Source organism: Colobus angolensis, unplaced genomic scaffold, assembly GCF_000951035.1.
Source record: "Colobus angolensis palliatus isolate OR3802 unplaced genomic scaffold, Cang.pa_1.0 Scaffold159, whole genome shotgun sequence".
NCBI lineage: Eukaryota > Metazoa > Chordata > Mammalia > Primates > Cercopithecidae > Colobus > Colobus angolensis.
In genome coordinates, this window is record NW_012114699.1 from 1,015,284 (window position 1) to 1,028,073 (window position 12,790).

The 12,790-nt window shown below is 36.8% G+C and overlaps 1 protein-coding gene across 2 annotated transcripts in view; it reads right to left on the reverse strand.

Annotated features, from left to right (window-relative positions):
* TENM1 (teneurin transmembrane protein 1) overlaps positions 1–12,790 on the reverse strand; it is a 630,397-nt gene that overhangs the window by 369,603 nt on the left and 248,004 nt on the right. For both annotated transcript variants that reach the window (XM_011936960.1, XM_011936959.1), the window contains exon 5: positions 7–245. In XM_011936960.1, coding sequence (XP_011792350.1) covers positions 7–245 — 239 coding nt within the window. The remainder of the gene's footprint in view (positions 1–6; positions 246–12,790) is intronic.

The following is a 12,790-nucleotide window of genomic DNA, read 5'->3' on the forward strand; positions in this document are numbered from 1 at the left end:
ACTTACCAATCACATAGGCTAGTAACAAGGCCAAAGTCACTGTGATTGCAGTGGCGCTCAATGCTGTGCACTTCCAGTTGCAGCACCTGTAAGGTTTGTTAAAGGTAAAGGCAGGTCGGGAAAAGGTGCTTCGAGGAAGAGGCCTGGGAGGGGGCGAGTACACGGTATTGGATGTCAGAGGGTAGTTCTGACTGGCTGCACTGAAGATCGCAGAGGAACCAGATCCATGTTTGAACAGGAAATGCCTGTGAAAGGGAAACACAAGTTTGAACTATAAAAACCAAAGCCAGTTGCTACAAGTTACAAAAACAAACTCCATTAATTTCAAACAATCATGCTATAGCTGAGCTCAAGGGAACTGGATAGGGCTCAGCAACATTTTCACATACCTAAGAGGTAATTCTAAATTGCCCTTGTTGTTCTCTCTCTTTTCTTTGTCTTTTTCTTTTCTTTTGAAATCTAGACCTTTAAGAAACAGGCTTTGTGTTCCCCAATTTGCTGGCTACTGGGTGCTAACATTCCACATTTGGTGTTACACACTACACCCTTCCCTTTCATTAAATATGATCATCAAGAGTTGATTCAAAACCAGAGATGTATCATTAGGCATTTTGATCATTAGTATGGCCTAGACACCAGTGTTTGAGATTATCCTCACTACTAAACTTTAGAGATTAGCTTCACAGTCATATTTTCATTCAACATCTTATAAAAATTATCAAGTATACAGTCAAGTTGAAAGAATTTTATAATAAACAACCATATACTCACTAACTAGATTCCACAGATAGCATTTGACTGAACTCACTTTGTCACATACTTATTCATTTCTCCATTCTTCTCTCCATCTGTCAGTTTTTAGTTTTGCTTTTGTTTTTGTTTGTTTGTTTGGTTTTGTTTTGAGATGGAATCTCGCTCTGTCACCAGGATGGAGTGCAGTGGCGTGATCTCAGCTCACTGCAACCTCTGCCTCCCGGGTTCAAGCTATTCTCCTGCCTCAGCCTCCCGAGTAGCTGGGACTACAGTGCATGCCACCACGCCCAGCTACTTTTTGTATTTTTAGTAGAGATGGGGTTTCACCATGTTGGCCAGGATGGTCTCAATCTCTTGACCTAGTGATCTGCCCGCTTAGCCTTCCAAAGTGCTGGGATTACAGGCGTGAGCCACTGCACCCGGCCAGTTTTTAGTTTTTAAGCATTTTGAAATATGTTGCATACATCAGTATACTTCCCTTCATATATTTTAACTCACATTAGCTAGTTTGATATTTTTACAAATTTTAATGTAAAATTTATGCACAATAAAATGTGCAGTTTTATGGGCACATTTGCTGAGATTTGACAAATGCTGTCACCTATGCAACCCAAACCCCTATCAAGATGTATAACATTCCCATCAAGCCAAGAAGTTCTCTTCTGTCCTTTCTAGGTAAATCCCTATTTCTATCCCCAGAGAAAACCACTATTCTGCATTTTTTCCCACCAGACATTTGTTTTGCCTCTTGTAGAACTTCATGCAAACAGCGTCATGCTACTGTCATGTTTGAATTACTAAAGAAAGATCGTTGAGTGTTCATGACTATTGTAATATGGGCATTTTGTAAACAGTAGTAATGTATTCACATGGAAGGAGCTGCCAAAAACAAACAAACAAATAAATAAATAAAATTGCATATACTTCTTTTATACTTGTACAACAAATAAATAAAAGTACTTTTATACTTGCTGAGTGCCGAGTGTTGTGCTGAACACTCATTAGTATCTCATTTGCTCTTTACTCATATGATATAGTGTATAATATTATTCTCATTGTGCCTTTATGGAAATGGAGACCAAAAGAGGTTAAACAACTTGCCCATATTCACCTAGCAAGTGAAGGACAGAGCCAGAATCAGAATCTACGTCACTGGGGTTCCAATGTCCTTAATCTTTTTTTTTTTTTTGAGACAAAGCCTTGCTCTGTCACCCAGGCTGTAGTGCAGTGGCGCAATCTCACTGCACTCCAGCCTGTAACTTCCAGATCTCACTGCACTCCAGCCTGTAACTCCAGCTCACTGTAACTTCCACCTCCTAGGTTGAAGTGATTCTCCTGTATCAGCCTTCCAAGTAGCTGAGACCACAGGCACCTGCCGCCCTGCCTGGCTAAGTTTTTGTATTTTAGTAGAGACGGGGTTTCACCATGTTGCCCAGGCTGGTCTTGAACTCCTGAGCTCAGGCAATCTGCCTGCCTCAGCCTCTTAAAGTGTTAGGGTTACAGGCATGAGCCACTGTGCCCGGCCCATCATTTTTCATAAACTTTTTTCTTTTCTTTTTTTATCTTTAATTGACATATATAACAATTGTACATATTTAAGGGGGTATATATGAGACAGAAATAGTATAGGGTGGTTGCAGGAGAATAAAAAAATTCCAGGCAGCAGTTTCACATGATTAGAGGCTATGGGCTATTAAGATCCTGAAAAACAGGATTTGGACCAAGCTGGCTAAGACTGACTGGACCCAACATGGTGTGGGATTTGACCTAGGTTTCACCTCAGACTTCATTATATCCTCATTAACATACTAAATCATGCAACCCACCAGCACCATGACAGTTCCAGAAATACCCATGTTTGGTGTAAAAATGGGTGGCACCACAGTTCCGATAAATCTTCACCTTTTTACAGGAATTTTCATGAATATTTTACCCCTTGAATAAACAAACCCAAAAGGGTAGCAGCCCCAAACCCCTTTGTGGGTGATTCTCTCTCGAGTACACTTATACTCCCTTTTCTTGAGTGTGTACTTCTCCCTTTGCAATAAATGTCCATACTTTCACTATTTTCCAGCTTGTGCTTGAGTTCTTTCTTGCAACAGTGTCAAGAGCCTGGACACCAGCTGTGGTCAAGATCCCACCAGCATTTGGGGACTTCCCCCAGCCTACCAGCATCACATAGTGTTGTTTCAATACATATACATGTAGAGGGAGCAGATCAGGATAATTAACATATTCATCATCTTGACCAAAGTCTTTAATCTTAAGCAGTCCACTGTATTACCTGGGGCAGTAAAATACACCGCTAAATAAAACACATTCGAGTGCTACATTTTAATGTACAACAAAAAATTTCACTAAGCATAAAGCCAACATCACCTTGTACACGTAACATATGCAGAAATGCATAAATTACTAACATCATTTTAAGACTGACTTCTAGCTTCCATATTTAAAGAACAAAAGCATATGTATTTAAAGGGATAAAAAATACCCTACATGAATGTTAATGGAAAATACCCACAATAGAGAATTTTGCTTTAGTATCATGAGGTTAAAATTTTTTTAAAGGACTGGGTTGCTGAGGGGAGTACAGATTCACAGGTCTTTCTGGAGGGCAATTTGGCATTATATATCAAATGACTTTAAAAATGCCTATTCTTTGATGCAATAATTATGGCTATAGAAATTTTTCCTTAGGAAATGATGTGTATGACAATGCACATAAGAAGCCATTCATTGCAGTGTTATTTATAATAGCAAAAAATAAACATTTAAATGCCCAATAATTGCTATTTCATTAAGTAAATTATTTTATAAATACATAATATAATACTATACAATCATTACAAATTGTGTGGCAAATGATTGTCTATTCACTGGGAAAAGTGTTTACAGATATTACCAAGCAAAAAAAGGAAGGCTTCAAAAGAGTATGGGCAACATTATTCAATTTTTAAAGGAAAAAAAGTACGTATGTTCACAGGAAAATAATAATTTGTGTTACCTTTGTATGGTAGGGGTATTTTCTGAACTTTTCTGCCTTGAGCTTGTATTGATTTTGTAACTAAGATAAAAAAAAGGTTCATGAGTATTAGGGAGTCGAAAACATTTACAGGATAACACCAACCACAGGAATAGTTGGTTCCATTTAAGTTAACATGATTTATTGAGTGCCTAGAAGGGCTGGGCTCCAAGTTAGGCACTTTATCTCCATTATTTTGATCCTTATATGTTTGCGAAGTTGATACTATTATCCTAATCTTCTAGATGACTGAACTGAGACCCAAAGAGCTTTAGTAGGAGTAGAGTGGTGATAATAGTAATTATTATAATCATGTTAGTAAGAGATAACATTTGAGTGATTATTTTTGACAGGCATTGCTCTACATACTTCACAAAGTATTATATTATTTAATCTTCACAACAACTTTATTACAATCAATATCTCTATTTTACAGAAGAGATGATCAAAGCACAGAGAGGTTAAGTCACTTTTCCATGGCGCCACAGCTACTAATTGATTAAACTGAGTTTCAAACCCAGGCAGTTTGGCTGCAGAGCCACCACTCTTAAACAATACACTATGGCATAGTGTATTGCTTGTGATGGGAATACAGGCCTGTTGAGGCCTAGAATATGTATGCTTTGTGCTGAATTTGGCATGAGGATGATGTTTAATTGAGCCACACTACTACGTTCCTTTTTTTGACTAATAACAAGAATGTGAGAATGATGGCTACAGAATCACAGAGTTGGAAAGGACTCTCAGAAATCATCTAGTAGCCCATCCCTCTCATTTTGACGTTAGGGAAACTGAGACCAAGAGAATGAAACTTTCTTACTTAAAAATAACATAGCTAGCTAATGGCATGAGTGAAACTGGAATCAGGGGCTTCCAAAATAGTGTGTTTACATTGCCCCATGCTACCTGACAACCACAGTCTTCACCAGATTAGCATCAGGTTTTAATCATCTGGGTTAACTGACCTGGGCCCAACAAATACTATCTGTTCAAACTACATAATACACATCTATTCTTCTGTATGTCAAATGTTCTTCTAGTAAATTTTAAAGACTGTCTTAACTCTTTTGGATGAATGGGTAAGCATTACAAAGAAACTACCCTTTAGTTGATGAGAACCTAAAAGAGTTACTACTGTTTCTAAAGGCACCTAATTTATCCCCAGAATGAAGAAACAATACAAAAATAATAATAAGATTAAGTATATTTTAACGAATAAGTGACTCTTAGTTGTACTTTTTTCATTTGATTGTACTGTTACTTTAAGGCTTTTAAATAAATAACCTCCTCCACACCATAAAAAGATGAATTTCTTTTTTAATGTCTGCTTGACTCTCCCAGACTGTTTTATCCCCTTTGACCATTTCATTTACTAGTAAGCAAGAAGTGTAGCACTACATAGGCAGCGTAGTGATATAACCTCTCTACCTCCCCACTCCTGCCCTGTGGTTACTTTGGAGGTGACAAAACGTCATATTACGGATTCGATATAGCAACACTCTGATGTGGTCCTATAGGATAAAGGAGAAACCCAGCAGGATGAGTCTCTTTAGTGTTTGGAGATAAAATCTTCAATCTTTTGCATATTTATGAAGGAGAATAATTGGATTTTTGAGACAATGTAAGTGTTCCAATATGTTGGATATTGATTTGGTTTGGTATAATATTAAGAGGTATAAGGAAGAAAAAAAAAAAGACAGAGAATTGTTGACTATTATGACGGCAATTACAAGCAATAATCAATATCCCTAAGCCCTGTAATTTCATACTGATGTACACCAAAGGATTTCCAAATGCAGTTTCATAAGTAAAATATTACAGCATAATGAATAAATTCAACAGTTGCAGCAGAACAACATTTAAACTAATTTTTATTTGAGTGGAATCCAAATCACGGTTCTCAGTGAGGGTAGATAATACAATGAGTTCATGTACTAAGGTTCTTGTTTTCTTATTAACAAGCTCAGATTAAGATTCTATGCTGAAAGTGATCTATACTTTGTTGTGCACCATGAAAAAGAGCAATGCAAATGATGTGTTTTGTCATAGGCCTTGCAGTCCACTGTTGGAAAGTCAAACTAGTGCTTAAATGTGTTTTCATAGTCCCTGAAAGAAGCAGGAGCATAAAGACAAATGCTCAGTGCTAGATGTTAGCTATGTGCTCATAAAATCAGATCATCTGTCTAAGCACATTGCTTTTCCCTGGGGACCTGGGGATATACTAAAATGTTGCTATCAATTTCATACAATTGGATTTTTTTTCCACAGAGCAAATGATAAAAATGCAGTTCAAGAGTTTATGTGTAAGTAGTACTCTTCTTTACATCTGTTTTAATATTCAAGTTCAAATTTAAAAAGGAAAGGCAAGATATTACCAAAAGGAAATGGGCATATAAAGAAATTGAAAAAAAAAAATCTTCAAGAATGATGAGACCCAGTGGTGGTAAATGGGAATATAATAAATGCCCCCGTACAGATTTTAAAATCATCTATAAAAAAGGGGAAAATGTGCTCTCTATTTTTAAACCCCTCATACTACATAATTCTGAGGGTATCTGCTAGCACTAAATAATGTGATTTAATGTGGCACTTAAAATTCTATAGGAAATAGACAGAAATCTATGACTTTCTAATAACAGATGTATAAATAACCAATGATTTTTTTCTTTTACATCTTGTAAACATTCTTATGAGGCGCATATCTAAACCTATACTCCCTTGGCTATAAGCATTTGACTCACTTTTGTACCCAGAAGAAGGAATTCAACTTGCTTCCAGTAAAAGCTGAGACTGGGTTTTTAAAAAGAAGACTACAAGTTAATAGGACCAAACCATATTTGGATAGCATAGTAGAATTTAGGTATTTATTGTATTTTTTTTAAAAAAAAACAAATTATAAAATGAATTTTTATTGTGATAAAAAGCATATGGCATAAAATTTAGCATGCTAATTTTTTTTAGTGTATAGTTTAGTAATGTTAAAAGTATTACTGACATGGTTATACAACAGATCTCTGGAACTTTTACACCTTGCAAATCTGAAACACTATATCCCCATTAAACAATTATTCTTTCCATTCTCTTCCAAGCAACCACCGTTCTGCTATTTGTTTCTATGATTTTGACTACTTTACATACTTCATATAAGGGGAATCATACAGTATTTGTGTTTTTGTGATTTACTTCACTTAACATAATGTTCTCTAAGTTCATCCATATTGTAGCATTTGACAGCATTTCCCTCATTTTTAAGGCCAAATAATACTCTTTTATATGTATGTACCATATTTTGTTTATCTATTCATCCACTGATGGACACTTAGGTTGCTTCCACCTGTTGGCTATTGTGAATAGTGCTTCTGTAAACATAGAAGGTGTACAAATACCTCTGAGATCTGCTTTCATTTCTTTTGGATAAATACCTAGAAGTAGGACTGCTGGATCATACAGTAGTTCTATTTTTACTTTTCAGAGGAACTTCCATACTGTTTCCCATAGCGGTTTCTACTTTACAATGCCACCAACCATGTACAAGGGTTCCAATTTCTCCATGTCTTCACCAAAACTTGTAATTTTCTTCTTCTTTTTTTTTTAATAGTAATGATTCTAGTGGGTGTGAGGTGATATCTCATTGTGGTTTTGATTTGCATGTCTCTGATGAATAGGGATTTTGAACATCTTTTTTTTTTTTTCTGGAGACGGAGTTTTGTTCTGTCACCCAGACTGGAGTGCAGTGGTACAATCTCGGCTCACTGCAACCTCCGCCTCCCAGGTTCAAGTGATTCTTCTGCTTCAGATTCCCGAGTACCTGGAACTACAGGCACTCGCCACCATGCCCAGCTAATTTTTGTATTTTTAGTAGAGATGGGGTTTCACCATGTTGGCCAGGGTGGTCTTGAACTCCTGACCTCAAGTGATCTGCCCACCTCGGCCTCCCAAAGTGTTGGGATTACAGGCATGAGACACCACACCCACCCTTGAACATCTTTTCATATGCTTTTTGGCATTTGTATATCACCTTTGTATAAATGGCTATTCACACGTATTTATTCTCATGCCTCCAAAAAACACAAGAAAATGCCATGCTGGGTCAGCTGCATTTTCTTCTCTAACAAGAATACTTAGTGCTGTTTTGTGGAAAAGAGTCATTACTGGCAAAGATATCAACCTCAACATCTCTACTAACAACTATATAAAGGAGAATTTCATTTTATTTGCCCTGTAATTCTTTCTTCCAAATACTAAGCCACCTCAGTCCATATATTGCCTCTAAACCTCGGATGCCAAGTGTTGATAAAAAGTCTATGCTCCTTCCACATCATTCATAATTTTAAGATTTTTTAAATGAATTTCTGGATACCTATCTAAGCTTTAATTTTCCTAGGCTTAAGTCTTCGTTCTATAATATATTCTCAAATAGAAATACTCTCTAGTCTAGATTGTTACTCTCATGATTTTGCAAATTGGGTAGTGAATAGGTAATGGGTGAGATTTCTTGTTTTGTTTTTTTTTTTTTGAGATGGAGTTTCGCTCTTGTTGCCCAGGCTGGAGTGTAATGGCATGTTCTCAGCTCACTGCAACCTCCGCCTCCCAGGTTCAAGCAATTCTCTTACCTCAGCCTCCCGAGTAGCTGGGATTACAGGCATGTGGCACCATGCCCGGTTAATTTTGTATTTGTGGTGGAGATGGGGTTTCTCCATGTTGGTCAGGCTGTTCTCGAACTCCCAACCTCAGGTGATCTGCCTGCCTCGGCCTCCCAAAGTGCTGGGATTACAGGTGTGAGTCACCATGCCTGGCCGGGAGATCCTTTATAAACCTTTTGGTGGGTATCATCCCTTCTCCTCTTTTATTCAGAAGCAGTATCTGCCCTATCTGGTCAACTGTCTCTGGATTGCATATTCCTTGAGGACAGGCAACAGTCTTAATTTCTAGGTACATTGTCTCTTACTTCGGAGGTACTCGATGAATACACATTGATTTGTATGATGTCTTTGCTTCTTCTAAAAGGGTCTTGAATCACTATGCAGAAGGAACAAAGGTTGGGTAGTCTAAGGTAAGTGTTCTATTTGTGGGCAAATATTTCTTGGTTTGTTGAATGTAAAAACAACTATATGTGCTCATTTCATTTTCACATAATCTAAAATAAATAAATCAAAGAAATAGTTGATTCACATTTCATGTCTTCTTGTGAGATGTTTTGGTAATGAAAGAATTACTATTAAAAAATATACCAATAATTTAAAGATAATTGCTGTTAATGATAATGGCAATGTCATTGCCCATTTACTGAACATCTACTATGTGCCAGATACTCTGCTAAAGTACTTTATGTCCTTTTTCTCTCTCACTGAATCCTCACCATAATCCTATAAGGTAGATGATATTATCTGCATGTCATAGGTGAGGAGACCGAGCATCAGATAACAGGATTAGATAAATTTCATCAGGTTACACAATTGGTAAAAGAGAGTTGGGAATCAACTTCAGTTTTGTTGATTGCTAGAATGTAAGCTACATGAAAGTAGAAATGCCTATCTTATTTATTACTGTATCTTCAGCACTTAAAATGGTGCATAATAAACAGCAGGCACTCGATAATATTTTAAAATCCATGCCTGAATAATAAAACCCATTTACTTAACAACTGCATACATTAGCCTACGATATCACTCATGATATTAATCATTAAGGTAATATGATCTTCTTAATTCACATGATCATCTGATATTTCTCTTCTCAAAGATGAACACATATAAACTTGATATTTCACTGAATATGTTCTTATGGAATTTGTTTTCAACTCTTAAAATTACAGCAATGATCAAATGATATCAGGAGGATACATATTTATCATCGTTGTGAAAGTGAGGTAATTGTCATGGCTCCCTGTTTCGAATGTGGGGGACATCAGAAAAGTTTCATGAAGTACTATACTTGACTTTCCCATGTCAATTAATATAAACATAAATATAAATTAAATATAATTAAATATAAATTCAACATTCTATAACAGGATGTTTAGAGATAAATTGAAAGTAGGAGTAAGGGCATAGATACATAAATGGTATAGAAAGAATATACTATGTATTTTACAATGTTTGACCAAGTTGCTTTAGTTGACCTCAAAACTAATTAAAATAAATAATTAATGTTTCTCTTCATAATAATGCCCTTTCAAGTCATCCTTTCATTCTCCTTCTCCAAGTTAGATCCATGTTCTGTTAACCCAACTTTAATTTAAAATTTGATATTAAAAAATTCTATATCAGTTGAAGGGTAAATATCAAATTAATATTTTCTATTAATGCAAATGTTCCTGTATTAAAAGGCCTAGGTCAATGTATAAAAATTATTTACTAAGATAAGTAAGCTTATCATATTTTCATTCTATATTTAACACTAATTTAGGTTTGAGATAATGGTGTGGAAGCTATAATCCTTTCAAACTACAAAATAATGTGGAAAGCTATTGGTAGGTGAGGTTATCAATCCTCCTATAATTTTATACATTTTTCCTATGGAGGGATAATGGAATGCCACCCTATAGTTTTCAGTATTTCATTCCCTAACAGAGACTAATCAAAATGGGAACAAACAGGTGACCTAGGAAATATTTGTGACTATACATTTAAAAGTAAATCAGACTCTAAATTTCCCAGGACTTAAAAAAAAAAAAAAACCTTCATTTTGTAAAGAAACTCAATTACATTTACCTTTGCTGAAAGTCAGTTCCCAATTTTACTCAACAGACAAACTGATGATTTTATAAAATTGATCTTCACTGGTTACTTGGATTATTATTGTTATTTTTTTCTTTATACAGGAGGGGGTAGTGGGCAGAGTATTATACACTTTCATTACCTCTTTTTTTCATCTTTTCCCTTCCCTTCCCTTCCCTTCCTTCCTTCCTTCTTTTTTTCTTTCTTTTTTTGATGGAGTTTCGCTCTTGTTGCCCAGGCTGGAGGGCAATGGCGTGATCTCGGCTCACCGCAACCTCCACCTCCCAGGTTCAAGCGATTCTCCTGCCTCAGACTCCCATTCATCTTCATTTTCTACAGACATGTATTTTTCTGGTTTATTTTAGGAGCCAGTTGACATGGTATACTTTTCTGTATCATTTATTTTTATTGAGTTATAATGGACATCAATAAGGACATCTTATATAAAAAAAGTTTCAAATTAATTACAAAGGAGTACAAGAAGGACAGAGCCTAAGAGTTTCTCACTAAACACTTCGGGTTGAAAATCTAGATCATCATGCTAATGCAACTTTTGAAGGATCTTGATCAACATTTGGCTTTTATCCACTTTTATTTCTTTGAAAGACTCATTCATACATGTACGTTAAAGGTAAGAATATTTTATAATGTCATAAAATAACATAAGAAATGCCACTGAAATCAGTCCCTTAACCTATCCAGCATAACATTTTTCTTTTCTAAAGAACAAGCTGGCAAAACACATGACTGTCCTTTGAAATAGCCTCAAAATAAAACAGATAGCCAGAGGTACAGACTGCTTCTCACCAACATCCACGTTCTCCTCTCTTCCTGGGCACACAAATTGATTACATTTTCCAACCACCATTTCTGTTAGGTGTGGTCATGCGACTGAGTTCTGGCTAATGAAATGTAAAGTGTGAGCGAAAGTGATGTTTGACACTTCAAGTCTTGACCCCTAAAACTACCCACCCATGATCCCCAATCTCCTTCCTCATCCACTGGCTAGAAAAAAGCAGACCCAAATATGGAAGGAGCCTAGTACAATTGTTACAGGTAGATAGGCATGAGTGGGGCAGGAGAGGGCTCTCCCTATTACCCACTAGAAATGTCGGTTGATGGTTCAGCAATTATTGCATTGCCTTTCAAAAAGTGACAAATTGGCAGCCGGTGCCAGGGAGAGGTCACATCCTGATAGGCCACACCTGTTAACATCAAAATGTTAATTGAATGTAGGCCCCATGAGACGCAACTTCCTGGACATGCACATTAAGAGACAAAAATAGCAAAGTATGATCTGGGTACACGCCACTGGAAAAGGGAAGAAAGTCTCAGATGGGCATGTGTATAACTCCCTAAACACAGTGTGTGTGCTCAATTCCAAATGGTAAGGAACACACTAAGTAGGCGGGAAGCCCACCATAAGGGTAGAATCATGGGAAACAGACGAGCCTATAAAGCCCTAGGATCAAAGTTAAAGGCACCTTTTTTTGCTCTCTTTTCTCCCTTGGACCTTCAGGTGCCCCGTTGAGTCTCCTCCAAGCGAATTTTCCTTTCTTTTCCGTTCTGAAGATTTTTAAAATAAACTTCCACTCCTGCTCTGAAACTTGCCTCAGTCTCTTTTTCTACTTTATGCCCCTCAGTTGAATTCTTTATTCTGAGGAGGCAGGGACTGAAGTTGCTACGGACCCATATGGATATGCTGCTGGTTAGGGTAACTCAGATCTCTTCCACTGGTAACACATTCATTCCATGGAATATTATGCAGTCAGAAAATCCAAAGAATTGGTAACCACATAAGCATATTAGATACGTAGATCCTTGTCTCTCAGCACAGAGACCTAGAAGGGGCATCCATGATCCCCCTATGCTCACTCCCCACTGCCTGCAGTCATAGTTAATTGGACCAGAATTGGATAACCAAACTTAGAAGCAATTGTATTCTCTCTTTCTCGCTCAGAAATTTAGACACAGACACACAACTGGGGAAGCCAAGATGCAAGGTCATGTTGAGCCAGAGCTAGGTTACAATATCATAGGGGAACAGAGAAAGAAATCCCATCTAGAGTGAAGCTTGAGAATGGAGCATATCTCTAGAGAGAAGCAGCGATGAGACATCATCTGGTCGCAGAAAGAAATAGAATGATGGAGAGAGTTTCATCTTTCATTAGGCCTGGCTATACTCACTGTGCTTTTCTTTCACTGTGAGATTACTCTGCACCTTAAAAAAAAAAACCTTTAAAAATTTTAATTTAGTTTTACAGGTTTTCTGCTCCCAGTAACTAGATAATTT